This window comes from Cricetulus griseus, assembly GCF_003668045.3.
Source record: "Cricetulus griseus strain 17A/GY chromosome 1 unlocalized genomic scaffold, alternate assembly CriGri-PICRH-1.0 chr1_0, whole genome shotgun sequence".
NCBI lineage: Eukaryota > Metazoa > Chordata > Mammalia > Rodentia > Cricetidae > Cricetulus > Cricetulus griseus.
In genome coordinates, this window is record NW_023276806.1 from 252,337,969 (window position 1) to 252,359,246 (window position 21,278).

The 21,278-nt window shown below is 35.8% G+C and overlaps 1 protein-coding gene across 1 annotated transcript in view; it reads left to right on the plus strand.

Annotated features, from left to right (window-relative positions):
• Positions 1-21,278, plus strand: part of Tbc1d5 (TBC1 domain family member 5) — a 433,073-nt gene that overhangs the window by 266,795 nt on the left and 145,000 nt on the right. The window contains 1 exon segment of the mRNA XM_027394567.2: positions 955-1,127. Coding sequence (XP_027250368.1) covers positions 955-1,127 — 173 coding nt within the window.

Here is a 21,278-nt window from a genome sequence, read left to right on the forward strand (position 1 = left end):
TATAAACTTTATATTTCACTCTTGGTGAGGTTTTTTTTTATGCATAGCTATTGAACCACATTAATAAATATCTGTGTCAGATAGATTGCCTTTCTTTTGATAGTGCATTACTTTAAACACACAGATTTAATATTGATGTTCTTCTTTATTTACTTATTTTTTTGTTTGTTTTTTGTTGAAGCTCTGTGTAGGGTTGAAATCACTGAGGAATAGCATTTGAGCAGAGGATAAAATTGAGACTTTTCTGTATGAAAAAGGATCTTTGGGATAAAAGCATCATTAACAGTATCGCTTGAGCATTAGATTTAAACTCAGCAGTAATCTAAGATTCACTAGCAAGGAATGCTACAAATGCCAGTACCCGAGACATAGAAATGAAGGACTGAAGGTCAAAGTGGGTTAGGCTTAATGGCGTCCATGAAAATTTGAAGTGATGGGAAAAGGACGTTGAGGGAGGGCCTCACACATTTTATTTTAAGCCCTTCTGTGGTGCGGTTGTTAGTCTTTTCTCACCTACTTAAATTGACAAAAGGACAGAGAGAGCATTTCCTTTTCTAAAGTGATTTCTTTTGTTCTTCCCCTTTTGTGTAGTTTTCATTTAGTGTTTCAATTTTAATTGCTACAGAAATACACTTCCATCAAAATGTTGCATTTATATGCTATGGCCAATCAGATCAACTGGCCAAGGGCAGCTTGACACACTTAACTGCCTCTAGCCACGTTCTGCTGGAAAATTTAATGACACAAGAGAACTGTTCAAGGGAAAGACGCTTAGAAGAGATATCTTGGCTATGGCTGTATGGGCACAGCCTCCACCTGTCGGTGTATGAATGTTATGTCTTTATTATGACAGGGTAGTGTTGGTTCTTTAGACTCCTTTTGATGAATAAATTAAAAGCATTGTCCATGTTTCCTAAGTTGAAATAATACATGTTCTATTTTTCTTATTTTCAGGGAAAAGAAACTCTGATGACCCCCATCCCCTTTGCTAGACCTCAGGATTTAGGGCCAACAGTTGCCATTGTTACTAAAGTCAACCAGATCCAGGATCATCTGCTGAAAAAACATGATATTGAGCTCTACATGCACTTGAACAGACTAGAAATTGCACCACAAATATATGGGTTGTAAGTTTTAAATTTCTACTTTAGCTATTGCTAGTTATGATTTTCTGATGGTTTCTGAATAGCTCCAATCCCTAAAGGTAAGGACTGTTCCTGCTGTCATTTATGTGCCATGCCATTCTTTCCACACATTGCATTTTGTCAGAAGTAGCTGCTACTCCTGTGTTATAGCCGAGGAAGCTCATCCTGCTAGACTAGCTTTATACCTTTTGAACAGTGAGGTTACAGCTCAAACCAGTCATATTGGTTATGTAGTTTGCAGGGGTTTTTTTAGAAAAAAGTATTTGAACATGGCAGAGTGTATTATTCAACTAAGCACTCTAAAGAAGCATGGGATTGCACAGGTAAACACACATGAATCCATTCATGAGACCCAGAGTCCTTTAGACTGTCTGTGTTCTCTAATTGTTTTGAATTTCCTTCTGGAAGAAAAATGTATTTTCCTGGTGATTTAATGTGGTATTTAGGTAAATGAGAAAAATAGTTGTTTATTTAGTGTAAGATAGCTACGTAAAGCTATAGATCACATTTTTAAAACATGCTCCTTTTGTCTTCATCTACAGCTGAGCAGTTTCTTGGGACATATTTCTATGAAGCATATCTCTCAATTAGGCTGAAAATTGAAAAATTAGAACATACTGCTGATATGTACATAGAAGTTTCTCAGTAATTATTAGTTTTGAAGTATCTCAAAGGAGTCAAACTTGGGGCCAGAGTGGAGACTGTGTTCTTAAACTTACATAAAAACTCCAATGAGTGTTTTATTTATGTTTTCTATTCAGGAAGCTATAAATTCTGTTGAAGAAGTCTGCTTTCTTGTATTTATGGGATGCTTTTTATTTATGTGATTTAGCTTTGGCATCAGTGAAACTGCTCCATTGTCCCATTAAAAATGGCAAACTTTTGTGTCATGGTCATTGAGCAACACAGGGTGATATTAAGGAATTGCCATTTAAAAGTGAAATAATATGTGTGTCACTATAAATACTGAACTTCAATTTAAAAGGTCAGGAGTTAAATTCTATTTTGCATTCCACGATGCAAAGAATTGGTATGTCCAAAGATACATGCACATTAATGCCTCAAGGAAAATTGCAAATATAAAGAAAAAGTGGGTTTGGTTGTTTAAACTCCTCTTCATGAATAAATGAAGACTTATGTCCATGTTTCCTAATTTCAATTATTGCCAGCAGTAAAATAGGGTCTTTAATACAATAGAAGGAAGTTACTGTTTAACATTGTTATCATTTCTTTGAACTGGTGATTTACTGTGCAGTCCAGATGCATGGACTTGAATATAGTAATTTATATATAGAATATTCTAATACCAAACAGTAGTTTATCTTTAATTTTTTTTTTAATTTCACTCTTTTTTGGTCATTATATTCTTACCCCCACCCCAACTCCTCCTAGGTTCCATCCCTATTCCACTTTATATTCCTTCTCTCTTAAGCACATACACACCCTAAAACAAAACAAAACACACATGGAGTCCATTTAGTGTTGGACAGCTATTACTGAGCATGAGACTCGACCTGAGATGCAGTTGATATACCTTCGTGCCATGATGTTGAAGAAAACTTACTTTCCATTTTCCAACAGCTGATTGGTTGGGGGCTGGACTTTGTGCCCACTTCCCTTTCTCAGTGCTAAGGTTTTGTCGGGTTTGAACTTGTACAGGTCTTGGGCATGCTTCCCATCCCTTGCATTCGTGTATGAACCAGTTCTCTGTGTCTTTATTATCTGACCCTTGCAAGCATCCGCCTCTTCCTCATAGATCCCTGATTGACCTTGAAGGGAAGTGATTGACATCAGACATTATTGTCTTTCTATTTTCTCTTTATCATAAAAATTCCGAGAGCTCATTGGGTATCCCTGTAATCATTTTCCTGTTAAAACTCAATGATCCATGATGGGAATCCTCTTTTTTCTTTCTATCTTATAGTAATTACTAAAAATATTGTGGCTTGCACTAACCGCAATTTCTCATTTTAATCCAAATATCATCTGAATTATCTTTAATTATATTTTATCTTTGAGAAAGGACATGCTTGTTTTTTCTTTTATCAATTTTCCTGTTTTAAATAGTCTGGTATAAAGATTTTTGTCACTTACTTGCTTTGCTTACTGTTTGTGAGGCATATAAAAAGCCACATAGGTTGAAAAACCTCATGTCCCCGAAGCCCCACCCTAAGCCATATTACCCATTTGTGTATTTCTTATTGGTTATATTAGAAACTTGGGGAAATGTATTTGTGTGTGTATATGTATACAATAGGAAACATAAGCTTTAAAATCAAATCATACCTGTTTAACCAGCTTTGAGCCCTAATTTTGTGAAATGTTTGACAACAAAGGTATTTGCTTCTTAGGGTGCCATGAGAATTAAGTAGTGATGTACAAAGAGCACAGTGCTTAGCTAGTGTGCAGTAGACATTCAATGTACATGTGAAAGCACTCATTATCGTTTCTATCCTTACCATTATTTCATTAGGATATTAAGGCTCTATGAATATGATGGACTCTGTGATTTAGGAACCCTTCCAACTCTGTCTTTAGCATTCTGTATTCATCAATAAATACATAGGTTTCTAATTACAGGGAGATGTGTAACCTGTCTTCTAGCAGTGCTTTTTTAAGAGATGGCATTTAAATGGAAAGTGGGGTTTTTAAATGGTTATCTTCTCCTGGCACAGTAATATAGATTTGTGTCTAATTGAAATACTTTTCTCTTATTCTATAATGTACACACAGTATCTATATAAAAACTTTCTTATGCTACCATTTTTTGTTGCTGAAAGAAAGTTAATTTTACATTTGTATTATATGTGAAAATACACTCTAAAGTTTGCATAAGTAAGTGAACAAAAATGCAATTATCACATTTCAGTTAGTGAAAATATTTTTGTGAGGATAAGATCATAATTCTTTTTTTTTTTTTTTTTTTTTTTTGGTTTTTCCGAGACAGGGTTTCTCTGTGTAGTTTTGGAGCCTATCCTGGCACTCACTTTGGAGACCAGGCTGGCCTCAAACTCACAGAGATCCTCCTGCCTCTGCCTCCCGAGTGCTGGGATTAAAGGTGTGCACCACCAATGCCCAGCTAAGATCATAATTCTTGATTTCCTTGCCTATAGTGTAGTTTTGCATGACAGCTTTTACAGAATTTTCATTTTGAGACAAAATATGTGCTTTTTGGTGAGGTAAAATATTTTGGCAAAATTAGAAAATGATTTGACACAGGTATCCATAGTAAAATTACCAATAGAAAAATGTTAGCAGTACTAACAACCTGAATAGAATGAAGATTATATTATAAATATATTATGGTGGAGGGAAATGTATTAGAAAATCTGAGTATATCCTGTTTGGAATACTGACTATTATTTTATTAATGTTTAGCTTTTTCATGTTTCATTAAAAAATTTTTAGCCTGCCTTCTCTTATGGTAATAATTCTATTTTTGAAACAATTTTGCAACTATTCCTTTTTTAAAAGCAGGTTTTATAAATTATATAATTTGAAGTCATATGATAAGGGAACTATGCCATCTACTTATGTTTGCTGTATTCAAAGTAAATTTATTACTAAGCAAATAAACTTGTTTAACATAATAAATATAAACAATTAATGATTGCTATAAGAACCATTGTATTAACATTGGCTGACATCATTCAAATTGTTTTTAATCTTAATTTGGGGATAATTGGTGATATTCATCTTGAAATTCATGACCTATAGACTCCTGAGCATTATATAATGTCTTGCATGTTAATCCTATTATTGCAATAATGCAAAATAGTAAATCCTAAAAGTAATTTATACCATGTTTTCTGTTAGTGTTAAGAATGATTATTCCTGTTGTAATTGCAGTCATTCAGATAATTAACATAGGATATCTTTTGTTTGGCAATTAGTGTTTGATACTGAGATATTTTTAAAAAACATGTTTTGTGATAGCTCTTATTTCATACTAACACAAATAAAAAAATTAGCTTCCATGGTTATTTTTATGTTGCTTTTGTGGTATTTTTATATTTATTTTATGAATAAGATCTTACCATTTGATAACATGGTTCTGATTAAAGAAAAACTTGGAATGTGTTTGAATTTTGTCTCTAATGCTCTGAGTCCAACAGATAGGTGATCACTGCTGATTCATTTATATGGTTCATTCACCACTGTTGTTCCTAATTTCTATCACAATTTTCACTCGTACTGAAAACAAAAATTGAAGTTTAACTAAACCGTTTTTCTGCCTTAGTAATCTTTTGTTATAAGCTTAAGTTTTGACTATATCTAACATTTTGGCATAAATGAATATTTATTAAGGACATGTGGGTGTACATTTGATATCACTTTTGAGGAAGAGTCCTCAAAACATGCTTGGGCTTCAGCACTCTTAAATTATGGATTTGGATCCAACACTCCTGAGATAGATTCTCTATCATTCAAATCCTTATTGTATGTCTCTGTCTTGTTTCCCAGGCTTAGTAGGTATTGCACTGTGCATTTTGTTAGGGAAGATTCTTGATTATTGGTAAATCTGCTTAATATTGACTTATGTTGTAATATACTGATTCTTCACATGGCATAGTGAAGACATGTGAGTACTCGGTTTCGTTAAGCCTGTACTTGACATAGGAACATATGGTTAAACTCAGAAGTCAGTATAATTATTCACCTAAAAATTGTGTCATTTCACAGTTGAAGTAAATAATTTCCTAAGGTCAGTTATTCATTAAAATAGGCCTTTTCTTTTTAGTCTGCTTTATTGTATACATCAAACATAAGATATGAGAAATTAGATAGTGGCAATCCACTTTTATCTTGTTTTCATAAACTACTCATCTTACCCTCTATTTCTTTCATAAACCTTGCTTTTTCTCTTTTAGTATGAAAACTTTAACAGTAATAATTACAAGGAAAAATAATATTTGAAGTAATAATGCAGAATTACAAATATTTAGTTTCCTAAATACTTTATACAAATTATCTTGTTTATCTTCACAACACATTATATTTCCAGATTTAAAAAAGAAAAAGAAGGCTTACTTACATCAAATAAGTACTGTGGACTTCAACCAGGCTTGAGCTTACATTAACACTCAAGTTTGAATAAGATAGATTATGGTGGAAACTAAGGCACCAGAAGCTACCATGTATGGAAATAGACGGTGAGCCTCATTCAGCTTCACTAACTGAGCTTCCAAGTCCCAGGCAGGGCAGTCAGAGAATCCTGTTTGCTATGGTAATAAACTAGCCTGGTAAGGAAAAAATAGTGAGTGAACATACTAAAGAACCTAAGGCTCATGTCCATGACAAAAGTGAGGAATAAAAAAGCTAAGATGCTCTGCCTAAAGCTCTACAACAGCATAGGCATATCTGAAGAAGTAATAGTCCCTAGCATTGGGCTTCTTGTCCAAGTCAAGTACCAGCCTTTAATGAAAAATACACTTTTACCTGCAGTGTGAGTGTATATTGTTAGTAACTCTAAGAACAAGTAGCATAGTTATCTATGCTGAGCAGAAGTCTATTATAAAAAGTACCATTGACATCATTTTTAGTAAAAATGTACTGGTTTTTTGTTTTGTTTTGTTTTGTTTTTTTTTAAAGATCTGAAACTTTATCCTTTTGAATTCAGGCTTCCTGCCTTTTCATAAACTGCTAACCCTTGTGAATCCCCCATGTTTTTCTGTTTTATGGGAACTAGGAGGAGTGTGGAAGACTTTATTTTGATATGCATATAATTTTAAATATGCATTTTATTTATTAGAACACTTTTTATAGTATAACATGTACATTACCAGTTTCAATACTGTTCTGAAAAATTACTTACAAAAGTTAGAATAATATGACTGCCCTTAGTTTACCTTAATACTTATATACTACCAACTGTTCTGGAGCCAAAGAATGAATTTGCGTATATGATGAGCAACATTGTCATTTTAATCATTTTTATTTGAAAGTTTTATTTAAAATGTAATTATATTACTTGCTTCCTCTCATTTTCTTGATGCTCCACTCACTCCCTCTCAGATTCATGGCCTCTTTAACTATTATTGTTACATACACACACTCACATTTTTATGGTATTGAATGGATAAGATTTCAGAGCTGATCAGTTGATATTGTATAACCAGTTAGGGAGTTCATCTCTGGGAAAGCCTAATGCTGCCTCTCCTAGCAGTCATTAGTTACCAGTAGTTCTTTTTCTAAAAGTGGAGCCCCATGGGATTTTCCCCTTCCATGTTAGCATTTCTGTTGGTATTGTCATTGTTTAGGTCTTGTTTAGGCAGCCATAATGTTGATGCTTTGTCGGTATAGCTTTCCTGTCATTGAAGGAACCAGAATCTCACAATAGGCTTCCTGGTCAGTCCTCTGACTATTACAATCTTTCTACCCCTCTTTCCTGTTGTTCTCTGAGCCTAAGTGGCAAGAATTGTATTGTAGTTGCATTAAGTGGGGCTGAGTGCTCAGTTGGACAAGTTGTGACTTTCTGCAATGGTGTCTGTATATTGCAAAAAGAATCTTCTTTGATAAAGACTGAAGCTACACTTACCTGTAGGTAGAAGGAGAAATACTTAGAATGTACTTAAAAGTACACTGATTTAGGAGAGTGAGAATAAATAGTTTTCCTTTCAGATCCAGGACCTCATTAGCACTGATTAAATTGGCTAAGTTCCCAGTACCATGCATGATTTCCACTTGTTGAGCAGTACTAGGTCCAAATAGACAGCGGTTGGTTACCACCAAGATATGAGTGCCACTGCTGTACCTTTAGGAACATTTTGTCATGCTGCCCATTGCTATAGTTCACAGGCATCCAGCTAGGCAAGACTCTTGATTGTTTCACTCCCTTGGCAGCTTGTGAATGGAAGTTATTCATCGAGCCTTCTGAGTCCACATGAGAACTTTGTGGATTCTTTAATGATATGGACTTGCTTTCATCTCTGGGCAGTAACCAGACCAATGGCAAAGTCTGTGTTGTTTCGATCGTTTCTTATACTCCCTGACTAGCCCAGCACGACTTCTTCACCTAAGACTCAGGATATCTGCCACAAGATTGTGTCTTTTGTATGTGTCACGGAATTAGTACTGTGAAATCAAACAAAACCTTAGCTCTGGCAATACCAGTGGCTTGCCAGTGTTAGTGAGGGTATCTCACAGGTTCTACTCCTAGATGAAGAACTACAGGCAATTGACTGCTGGGAGATGGAGAATTTACCTATTCCAAGGATATGCCTCCCGATTTGTTACCAAGTGATTAGCTCTAGAGATTTATACCTAGCAGATAAAAAAAAAGGGGTGTCATTTTTTAAGGTTTTATGGTTTAAGAAATAATATCTCTGTTGTTACATTTCAGCCTGTAAGCTTAGCAGAATGTATTTACAATAGAAGGGAAGTAACTTTCACTCTCAGAGAGAAACCATAGTTTGGGAGAAGGATTTTAGGGTTTGATGAAGGAAAAATCCTAGACTTAAATTGATTTTTCATATTCATTTTCATATTTCAGCTCTGGCTTCTTTATTCCATGTATCTCTGCATCCTCTCCTACTTTTCCTTAACCTGATCATCCAGAGACAAATTGAGTATCTATCTGCTGCTCATGGCCGCTTTTCCATTTGCCATGTGGTATTCTCTATATATCATGCTCCATTTTTAAGTGTACTTGGTAATTAATCAAACCTGTGTTACCTAGGTCTCTGAGCACATTTAATATCATTGCTAGTTCTCTCATCAGACAAAAATTTTTACTCTAGGTTTCTTATTTCTAGCTACTCTGCTTAAATTTGTATAAAACTTCTTATGAAAAGTCTAAATCAGTGCTTCAAAATATCCCTACAAATTAAAGTCTCCAGAGGAGGGTTTTTGTTTTTTTTTTTAGTCTTCTAAGACATTGAGATTGCACCAATAGTTATTTTGTGTGAAATTCTCAGTCATGTTTCTATATATATATATGTGTATATGTGTACATACACACATATATATTATTTTTTATGATGGTAATTAGACCAGCTTAAAATTAGCTTCTTTTACATGTCAATCCCAGTTCCCTCTACCTCCCCTCCTCCTGCTCCCTGATCCCAACTCCTATATGCTCCCCAAGTAGGATGAGGCCTTCCATGGGGGAAGCTTCAAAGTCTGTCATATCATTTGGAGTAGGGCCTAGACTCTCTCCTGTCTGTCTAGACTGAGAAAGTGTCCCTCTATGGGGAGTGGACTCCCAAAGTCTATTCATGTACTAGGGATAAATGCTGATCCACTACCAGAGGCCCCATAGATTGCCCAGCCCTCCAAACTGACATCCTCGTTCAGGGGTTCTGGAAGAGTCCTATGCTGGTTTCCTGGCTATCAGTCTGGGGTCCATGAGCAACCCCTTGTTCAGGTCAGCTGTTTCTGTGGGTTTCTCCAGCCTGGTCTTGACCCCTTTGTTCATCATTCCTCCCTCTCTGCAATTGGATTCCAGAGTTCAATTCAGTGTTTAGCTGTGAGTGTCCGCTTCTGCTTCCATCAGCTACTGGATGAGGGCTCTAGGATAGCGTACAAGGTATTCATCAATCTGGTTATCTTAGAAGGACATTTAAGGTAGCCTCTCAACTATTGCTTAGATTGTTAGTAGTGGTCAAACTTGTAGATCTCTGGACATTTCCCTAGTGCCAGAATTCTCTTTAAACCTATAATGGTTCCCTCTATTATAGAATCTCTTTTCTTGGTCTCCTCTATTCTTGCCGTAACTAAATCTTCCTGCTCTCTCATGTCCTCCTCTCCCCTCCTCTTCTCCCCTTTTCTTTCTTCTCGCTCCCTATCCCCTCCCACAATGCTCCCAATTAGCTCAGGAGATCTTGTCACTTTCTCCTTCTCTGGGGGACCATGTATTCCACAAACAACATAAAATACGTTGGGGTAATGCTAACCAAACAAGTGAAAGACCTGTATTGCAAGAACTTTGACTCCTTAGAGAAAGAAATTAAAGAAGATACCACAAAATGGAAAAAAATCTCCCATACTCTTGGATAGGTAGGATCACATAGTAAAAATGGCAAATCTTGCCGAAAGCAATCTATAGATTCAATGCAATCCCCATCAAAATCCCAACACAATTCTTCACAGACATTGAAAGAATAATTCTCAACTTCATATGGAAAAACAAAAGATCCAGGATAGCCAAAACAACCCTGTACAATAAAGGAACTTCTGGAGCCATCACAATCCCTGACTTCAAGCTCTATTATAGAGCTATAGTCCTGAAAACAGCTTGGTATTGGCACAAAAATAGACAAGTAGACCAATGGAATCAAGTTGAAAACCCTGATATTAACCCACACACCTAGGAACACCTGATTTTGATGAAGAAGCTAAAGTTATACAATGGAATAAAGAAAGCATCTTCAACAAATGGTGCTGGCATAACTGGATACTGGCATGTAGAAGACTGCGGATAGATCCAGATCTGTCACTATGCACAAAACTTAAGTCCAAATGGATCAAAGACCTCAACATAAATCCAGCCACATTGAAATTCTTAGAAGACAAAGTAGGTGCTACCCTCGAATGAGTTGGTACAGGAGATGGCTTCCTGAACATAACACCAGTAGCACAGACACTGAGATTGACAATTAATAAATGGGACATCCTGAAACTGAGAAGCTTTTGTAAGGCAAAGGACAAAACAAAGCAGCAGCCCACAGAATGCGAAAAGATATTCATTCACCAACCCCACATCTGACAGAGGGCTGATTTCCAAACTATACAAAGAACTCAAGAAGCTAGCCACCAAAACACCAAACAATCCAATTAAAAAGTGGGGTACAGAACTAAATAGACAATTCTCAATAGAGGAATCTAAAATGGCTGAAAGACACATAAGAAAGTGTTCAACATCCTTAGCCATCAGGATAATGCAAATCAAAGCAACTCTGAGATACAATCTTACTCCTGTCAGAATGGCCAAAATCAAAAACATCAATGATAACTTATGCTGGAGAGGATGTAGGGAAAGAGGAACATTCTTCCACTGCTGGTGGGAGTGCCAACTTGTACAGCCACTTTGGAAATCAGTATGGTGACTCCTCAAGAAAATGGGAATCAGTCTACCTCAAGATCCAGCAATTCCACTCTTAGGCATATACCCAAAAGATGCAACAAGGACATCTGTTCAACTATGTTCATAGCAGCATTATTTGTAATAGTCAGAACCTGGAAGCATCCTAGATGCCCCTCAACTGAAAAATGGATGGAGAAAATGTGATACATTTACACAATGGAGTACTACTCAGAGGGGGAAAAATGGAATCTTGAAATTTGCAGGCAAATGGATGGAACTAGAAGAAACCATCCTGAGTGAGGTAACCCAGTCACAAAAAGACAAACATGGTATGTACTCACTCATACGTGGATTTTTGACATAGAGCAAAGGATCACCAGCCTACAACCCACACTGCCAGAGATGCTAGGAAACAAGGAGGACCCTAAGAGAATCATGCTTCTTTCTTTTGCAATTTTTTATTGAGAATTTATACATGCATGTAATATATTTTAATTAAATTCACTCCCTTTGAATTATCTCCAGTTCCTTCTGTGTCACTTCTACTTTGGTTCCCTTCAGTGTTTTGTTGTTGTTGTTTTGGGTACTTGCCTGTGTGTTCATGGATATAGCCTTTCTGATGCTACATGCTAGAAGCAAAATTTCCTTCTTCTAGCAGCCATCAATTACCAATAGCTCCTCACCTAATGGTACAACATGAGTTCTCTCTCATCCTTGCTGGCATTTTCGTCTAGCTTGATGGTGTGCAGGTCTAGTGCATACAGTCACATCATGCTCCTTTTTGCCTCTTATCAGTACATTCTGTAAGTGCTAAGACTTCGGAATAGAGAGGAAAAAGACTAAGGAGGGAAGGAAGTAAAATGAAATGTGGGGGAGAATGCTGCAGAGTTTGCTAGCCATGTGCTTCAGTCAGTCTCCTAAGTTGTGTGGTCACATAACATACAACAGCAACCTCCTTCCTTCCTTCCTGTTTAAATGACTTGAAGATCTCTGAAGAAAGAAGACTTATCGTACTTCCCTGCAGCTAGTCTATAACCATGGGTCCTGGGCTTCCCACCATCTAGTTTCTTGAGTTAAATGCTGCAACAATAGGAGACTAGTCTTATAAACCCTGGATAAGTGAACACTTAAGAGCCAGTGTCCCCACAGCCATCTGACCAGTCCCAGCCAACTTTTGACTCATAGGTGCCTGGCTTCTGCTTCTGCATTCTGGTTAGTCAGAAGTTTGTCTCTTCACTGTTTTTAGATTTATAAGATCTCATGTTAAATAAAATAAGTGATTTGTTATTTCATGTTTTCTTAGTTTCTTCAGTTGTATTCTTTTTATTTGAGTTGGATAATAGTTTGGTAACTTTCTTCCAATTCAGTTTTTTTATTCATTAAACAAATAGGTAAATGCCTACTAACATCAAACACTGTACATAAGATCATTTTAGTATTAAGAGGAATATCATTACTCATAACAGCCGGCACCTCTCTAGAAGAATCAGGGCAGTACAGATAATCTGAGAGCTAGTAGAGATTTTATGTGTGGGTTTTCTTTATGCACAAGAAATTGGACAAGATTGCAAATAAATTCTCTTTTAATTTTCCACTTACACACCTGTGAAAATATATACTAGATTCTTCCTATTGCAAAGCAAAACAATTTTAAGTAATTATAAATAAATAATATTGAAATAAATACTGTAATAAATGAAAATTAAAAGTAATAATGGACCTTCTAAAACAAGTCACTTTAACATTTTAAAATAACATTTATTTTAATCTACTGTCATTCCTCAAAATATCTTTGGAATTTCCTTTCTGGAGTTGTCATTACTAACATAGCGGTTACTTTAGAACCTTTTTCAAACTTGTATATTCAAATAATCAAAGAATATATGCACATGTATATGAATATCTGTAAATACATAATCTTATTCTTCACAATGTTCATTGACCACATTAGACTCTAATTAGAAATGTTAGTTACTTACTTGAATAAGACCCTGAAAACACAGCACGCTAATGTCTAGGAGGTAATCATAAAATATTCAATGGGTTCTGAATGAGTTACTCTTGTAAAAATTTCAGTGTCTTTATTGAAAGAAAGAAGCATAACTTTATAATCACATGTCATATATTAATCTAGCTTTGATGAAAATGTATCTTCATTATTTTACAGGAAAACCAAAACAATAAACTGAATACTACTTCCTGTTAAATATTATACTTTTACTTTAAGGAAAGCTTGTGAATTACCTGAAGAGGTAATCCAAGCTGAGGTAGCCTTCCTTTGCTAGAAGACTCTTATCACCCAGCATCATACTCCAGTGAAGTTTATTTTCTACTTGAGCTATTTTAATTGGCCACAGCCTCCTGAGAGTCACTGTTCATTCTTAACAGACAACTGGGAGAACACTGTAGCCCTGAGAGTGGCGTCAACAGAAATGATAGAGTCCTGTGCCACTCAACAGTGCTTACTCACAAATATAGCCACACTGCTAAGCTCCCATGCCTTCTTTTAAATATAAGGTAAAAGTTGGAGGATTTGGGTAGCAATTTGGTAGAGTTCTGTTAAAAAACAAAAACCACACCGGCTCATAAGAAATGAAGTAAGAGGAAATTGTGAAGAAGGTTAAATGATCTCATCTCTTACACCACAGTCCTGTTGGCTAGATGTGGGTTTCCAGCTATTGCCCAGCTGGTTGGTGATTGAAAAGTGTCTTGGGTCACATGATCCCTTGTAGCCAATTGGGTGGTTTGGCAGATGACAGCTATCTTATCTATTCACATAAATTATATGCACACTGCATTTGTCTCTGTGTATCTCTGCTTGTCTGTATGTCTGCCCAGAGAGCTGCATAAATTGTGTGTGTAAGTTCTTACCTGTGTGTTACACTTAGCAATATGTGCTTTGATTCCTTCTAGGAAACAGACTGGTAGAATAATCTAGTTAGAGCAGTTTCAATGGGATTTTTGTTTACTCCTTTTTTCATATTTCCTCCAGTTGTAAAAATTACGGTGATTACACATCATAAAGCCTATCTGTAATAAAATGCATCAGCTGGCCAAGGTTTTCATCGCTCACTCAATAATCCATTAATACAGCAGCGCTGCCCAGGCATCTTTATAATACCAACTCGGAGGTAATTTTAATCAGCTAGACCAGCTGGTATTTAACAGCAGCTGCTGGAGATGCCACAAATATACTCAGTAGCTGACATCTTTATTTGCAGTTTTTCAAGGGGAGAGAAGATTCTCCTGTGGTTATTTGTATTAAGCATTTAAAGGAAGGTGTAAAGTAGATAGGGGTTTATGCCTAAATGAGAAGGGGAAAAGGAATGATTATTAAAAAAAAAAAGGTGATAAATTCCATTAGAAGAGGTTTGTAAATGCAGACACTGCTGAAATAAGTAACAGTACATTGGCTCAGAGTGGACTTCAGACCTTTTTCCTCATTATATTTGCACTAATTGTGGGTATTATTAGCAGTAAAATGTAGTGTCTTTGTAGCATCTTTGTATCCTTTTACACTAAATTTGTGGTGTCTTTTACTATGTAAACCTGAAGAAATCATTTGACTCTAGAGCTTTTTTGAGTATTTTTGTGTATATATTTTTACTTGAATTATGATATTATATACACATAAATGCATCATTGATATGAATTAATCTAGTAATAGATGCAGAAGGCCATTTTGTGCTAATAGGGAGGCAGCATAGCAATGTGAAGTTAGCAATAACAAGACCATTATCAACAAAAATTTTATTACATTTGTTGGATCTTGGCTTACGAAGCACAGAAGTAAGTTATAGACTTTGCTGCTCATAAACTCCTAGTCTGTTAAGTCCCTTGACTTTCAGCCCTTTTAACTATTATATTTTATAAAATTCTTTGATATCTCCTCTTAGTAGGAATTATTGTCAGAGACTTTGGATTTGTAAAATCTTTCCCTTTTGGAGATGGGATACAAAAATACTTTTGGTTCAATGAAAAGAATGAAAGAAGGCTTGTGAGTAAAACAGTGGTCTTTCAGAATAGTGACAGGATTCATCCTGACACTAGCTTTGTGTAGTGAGCTGCACACTGAATAGGATGTTGACGACACACTCTCAGAGCTAATTTCTCCTGTCATTTTCTCAAATGAACTCAGAGAATTAAACAGGGTTTTTCGTTGTTGTTGTTGTTGTTGTTTTAAGGAAGTGAATTGGGCCAGCAGCATGGCTTTGTTTACTGATAAAGACAGTTAATACCTACCCTGCCACCCAGAGTTCTATCCCTGGGACCCAGGTAGTGGAAAAACAAACAAACAAACAGAAGACACTGACTCCCTCAACCAGAGTTATCCTTTGACCTCCACCTGCATACCTTGGGGCATATAGGCTTTTACACACACACACACACGCACACGCACACGCACACGCACGGGCACACACACACACACACAAATCAGCTTAAGAAAATGGATCTATGGACCATATATAGCTGCTGTAGAGACAGATTTATTGTTCTGAGTCTTACAAAGTGTGAGAATAACCTTTTTTATGTTCATGTTTTTTGCTTACAACCCCATAAAAGTTAATTAATTACATGTTCAAGTGTACTGCTGTACTAAATTTCCAAAGATGAAACAAATCCATTGTTATATACAGTCTTTGCAAGAAAGTTCATCTGTTGGTGCCAGGGGCTTTCTTTTGCCAGATCCATGTTGTGAACTGACAACTGTACATGACTGTTACTGAAAGTTAAAAGTCAGTGTCAGGAAGAATTACTGAGATAGCAGTTTGAATTTTAATATTACTTAGCTAGCATTTTGTTTTGTTTTGTTTATAGTGGAAACAGCCCATTTAAGTGTGTTAGTGTGTTTGACAACAGACAGTTTGATATATTGCTGGGCACAGCGGTAGGTTGGATTTGAGTGGTATTAGCTCTCAGTGTTTTGATTAATGGTAATTGTCTCCATGAAAAGGCGTTTTTTACTACAACTCATAGTTCTGGAAACAGAAGTCAACTTACAAGATCCATAATTACTGTTCTGAGTTCTCATATAAAAGGGCAAGGAAAGCCTGCTGCAGTAGCTCAGTAGGGTTTGCTTTTTGTGTTATAGTTAGAGACTGTTCCTTTTGTCAGAATATAAATCTTCTGTTGTTTATCTTTTGTTCAGTATGTGAAGTTGATTTATGACACATTTATGTTGCCCATAATTTAGTTTAAATCCTGTACCAGGGTGAAATTTTCACCTGTCTGTACAGTGGACTATAAAAGGAAAGCAAAACAGCCAAGTGTGGTGTGGATTGAAGAAAAAACATACTTAAATTTTTTTCCTCTCTTCCTTTTCTTGTTTTCCTTCTTTTAAGAAAGAAAAAACAGCCCTATAATATAGAAAATATTTTTTTTAACACTGCAGAGGCTTTTATTACCTTTTTAGAACTTTACATTTACCACTAATGAATGAAAACTCAGTGGAAACTTAAAGGTAGATTTTTTTGCAAAAAACAAAAATTGCATTTAAGGACAAAGTTTTTATTTGTCCTTAAATAAAAGCACAGAAGCATAATACCCTGATAACACACCCTATTTTCATATGTAGGTCCATATTCATTCATATGTGAGATATATATTTATCTAACTAAATATAGATGTTTTCAAAAGTACTACTTTGCACTTAGGTCTTTAAACTATGGAAATTAATCTTAAATGAGCATCCTTACCCTTGGCATTATGGAAAGAACCACTGTTTCTTTCAGAGTGTCTGGGGTCATGGAGGTAAGTGCTTATGTGTATGTTCAAGGTTTCCTTTGGGGATGTTTGTTTAGATCATGGTAATGTTAAGCTAAAAAATATACTTGATTGGAGGAGGTGTTGTTTGTTTCAGGATTTGTTTATCTGCTTGGATGGCTGCTTGTTTGCTTTTTGGTTGGTTTTAGATTGGTTTTTCTTTTTACTTTTGTTTTGCTTTTGTTTGTTTGTTTTTGATGAGAAGAAAGTAAGTTTCAGGGAAAAGAGGTGGGAAAAACTCATTACTGTATTTATTCACCCTTGTTCTAAGGTGAGAAAAATTGTAGTTTCTTAAGGGATCCTCCCCCCTTTTTTTTTCCTACTAAAAACATAGATAGTAAAGTAAAATATGATCAGAGTGTGAATAGCACCCTTGTTTATGAACCCAAGGTTGAGAATCAGTATTTACTTGACAACCTTCCTCCCTTATTTTTTTGAAAAGAAATAAAAAATTGAGGCTGGTATTTGCCAAAGAAACTTGGTGTGATATTTTAAAAATAATAGTTCTCCCAGTTTTAGCAGGATTTCAGGCTTATATTAATATAAGCATTCTGGCATAAATATTAGCACAAACCTTCCATATGGATGGCTTAATATATGCCATGTTCTATATCTGAAGGGTACAAATCTGTGATCAAGACTTACAGTGCACCAAATTATTTCTTATAAGAGGGAATGATCTTGTTTCATAGTGTATTCTGATGCTAATTGTTTGGTTATCTTCAGCAAAATTAAAATTAATACATGGTTGTGTAACATACACCTATGCTTTTAATACCAATATATATGCAAATATAACTTTAAAATGTTCTTCATAGTTAATAGCCGTGTATCATTGTGGTATCTTTTATTGAAAGGAAGTTTAACTGTAAACTTGTTTGATAGACTTCAATTAAATGATAATTTGTTCATGCGAATGTTTCTTCATCCATAGGCCATCACTATGGAATGTTAGCACATGATTGTAAAATACAAGAAATCATCCCATTAAGGTAGTACATAGTCAATCAATTCTGACCTTATGTCTCTAGGGGGAAAAAAAGTATATAAGTGACATTTAATCTGAATGAGCAGAAAGATGTCTGTCTTTGAGGCTTTGTGACTCACGCTGTTGGCTGATGGTTAGGTGACTATTTTGTTAGGTAGGTGGATAGTTACTTGTGTCCCAGTGGGGCCAGACCATTACGTTAATCTTTTGTCATTCTTTCCCTGCAGTCCTCCAGACTGTGCAACATTTTAAGTTATATGTTCTTTTCCCCTTCCCTTAGTTTTCTTCTGAAAGTAGCTTTTGAGATAGTGGTATAAAAAAAAAAAATCAATGGTAGTGGCCATCGGTGTTAAGCTGGTAAGCAGTCCAAATCAACACTATCACCAACACCCCCAAATTGTACAGTTAGCTTCAGCTCCATAAGTGTCCAGTGAGCCACTCGTCAGTCTGTCGGTGACATATACTACTCAGTCTCAGTTCTCCTTTTTGTCTCTTCAGACAAAAACAATAATGCTATTAGACAATTGGGCACTAATAAAATATAACTTATTTCACAAGGTATGACAAAGTCTTTACACGTCTAAAATGAGCATGATATTTGTAGATGACTTGTGATGCTCATATTAACTGTGGACCTATGTGCTGACTGCTTCCCTTACAGAGTTAAATTTTTTTTCTGATTGTTTAATCATTTAAATGTATCATTACTCCTCAAGGCATGTGAGCTAAACTAACTCATCCTGGTGTGATTAACTTGTGAGGCCAAAAGCAGTCTGAGAAGCTGGCTGTTCTGCAGCTGAAGGCATTAAGAGTTTGCTGAAAGGACAAACAGTAATTTTCATTTAGGAACCTCTAATCCTTTGCTGATCATCCTCTGCCCTCACCTATTTTTAGGAACCCTACTCTCTGCAAAGCTTTTCAAGACAACTCTTTCTCAGTCACACTGCACTTTTTCACTAGTGTTATTCTAGATAAAGGTTGTAGCTCCTCTGCTATTTAAAATAGAGTGTAAGCATGAAATACCATTTGAAATAAAGCCCAGGTAACTAAGATACAGTAGGTTCCTTGAAGTAGAAGCTACATGTACAGGCACATCTTCAGAATGGCATAGCACAGTGATTCTCAAGCCTAGAGCCAGCATCTTCAGTCCCTTAGTCACAAATAGCTTTACGCATGCCGCACATGTGTCTCTCATGTTCACTGCAATGCAATACACTGGAAGAGGCTAAATAACAAGGCATTGTGGGGTATTTTTGAATCCCCAGTCTATGTATAGAATTCAAAGAAAAAGACAATTTCTCAGTCTCACTGCTGCTTGATCACCACTACTTTTTCTGCCTGCGTTTACATTTATCTGCTTTCTGTTTGCATGTATGTATGCATCCATGCATCACAGCACATGGAGGTGAGAATAACCTCTGGGAGTTGGTTCTCTCCTCCTACCTTGTAAGTTCTTGGGATCAACATGGCTTGTCAGGCTAGGAAACAAGTAACTTCACCTACTGAGTCGTCTTACTGATCCCAGTTTTTTCCTTATTTTTAATCATTTTATTTTCTGGTATACAAATTGTGTTATGAAACTTGCAGGAAGATTCTGTGTTGTTCTGCATGAATTGTCCATTATTTCTAACTGCAAGTGTATAATGTACAGAAATGCTAGTATTTGGTATGGGTTGTATATTATTTTACATTTATTCAAATGAAGAGATAATTCTTTTGGTGACAGTCTGGTGAATCTATTAGTAAATGAGCATCTACTCCCAATTAGAGGCCCCTTTAATCCATGGTGGAGTACTTGCCTAGCATGTACAGCACCTTGGGTTTAGTGCCAGGAAACACACACACTTACTCACCCCTCCATAAAAAACCTTGGAGCTTAAAGCTTTTATCCAAAATAGGCCTTATAGATACTGCAGTGGATAATATTGATTGCCAACTTGACACACACTAGATTACCTATGGGATAAGCCTCTGTATGTATCCGTAAAGAGTTTCTAGATTAGGGTTATTGTGACCAGCAGCGCCTGTCTAGAGGCAGGGTTCCCAGATTGAACAAGAAGGGAGAAAGCAAGCTAAGCATCACACACTTATTGCTTCCAGACTCAGGTTCCTACTGCCATGACTTCCCTACCACCATGAGTTATGAACCCAAGTAAACCCTCTCTTCCTTATGTTGCTTTGGTCACAGCAACAAGAAAAATACTTAATTCTGATACCAATAGCAACAAAGAATGAACTGAATCGAAAGTGGAATATAGAAAGACTTGTTGGAGAAGTCTTCCGGGAAAAAATTATGAAAGCCAAATTGAAGCCAGTAATTATAGGTAATTTTGTTGAGGAGGTCCTAAACGTTTTGCAATTCAAGTTGTTGTGTGTGTGGAGCAGCAACACTCTATCATATAGGAGTGGTGGAAATTCTGACTCTCTGTCTCTATCCCAGGCTAGTGTACTACATAAGAATTCACATTATAGCAAGATTTTTGGGAAATTTGCAAGCACATAAAAAAGAAAGACTCGTTTAACATAACAGACAGGATTCAATCTCTGATGGTGAGATTTAGTCACTGATACTAAAGGCATATATATATATATATATTTAATAATACCACCTTGTAAGATGGAGAAGTCTATGTGACTGTTTAAGTTCCATGGATAGATTATGGTAATAAGAAATTTGATTCATGATCTTTATATTTTACTTACTTCTTTGCTAGGGAAAAACGTTAAAAATTTAGTGTCATAAAAGGGTTTCATTCAGAGAAAAATTAAAATTAAAACTCTCATCTGTGATTTTGTGGGAAGTTTTTTGTTGTTGTTGTTGTTGTTCTGTTTTGTTTTTGAGTAAGTAAGTCTTACCTGTTACTTCATCTCAAGAAGTTTTAAAAATGTTTATTTGGACCCTTTACACATATACATATACACTGTCAGAATTTAAATCTAGAGTAGTCTGTCATTTTTTTAAATTAGGACCTCTGTAAAATTAGTTGTAACTAATTAACAGTTATCTCTTTAGAAGAAAGTTTGTGAATTGAGAATTCACTGAAATAAATGAGTCATAAAGAACATTCAAAAGAAGAGGTTACTTAGCTGTGCATCACTTTTGATAGGTGGTATCAGGTACTTGATCTCTCTCATAGCACCTCTGTGAGTAGGACACAAATATTCCCTCATGGTCAGAGAGGCTAACTTCCCCACATTCAATTGGCTGGCACTTATATCTGAAACTACACCAAACACTATGCTCCCTTAAAAAGCAATCTACACCAAACAAAAACATCCAAGCTGTAAAATACCCATTGAATCATATAATTTTGGTGAAATTTATTTTTGTTTTAAAGTCTACACAATGTTAACCTTC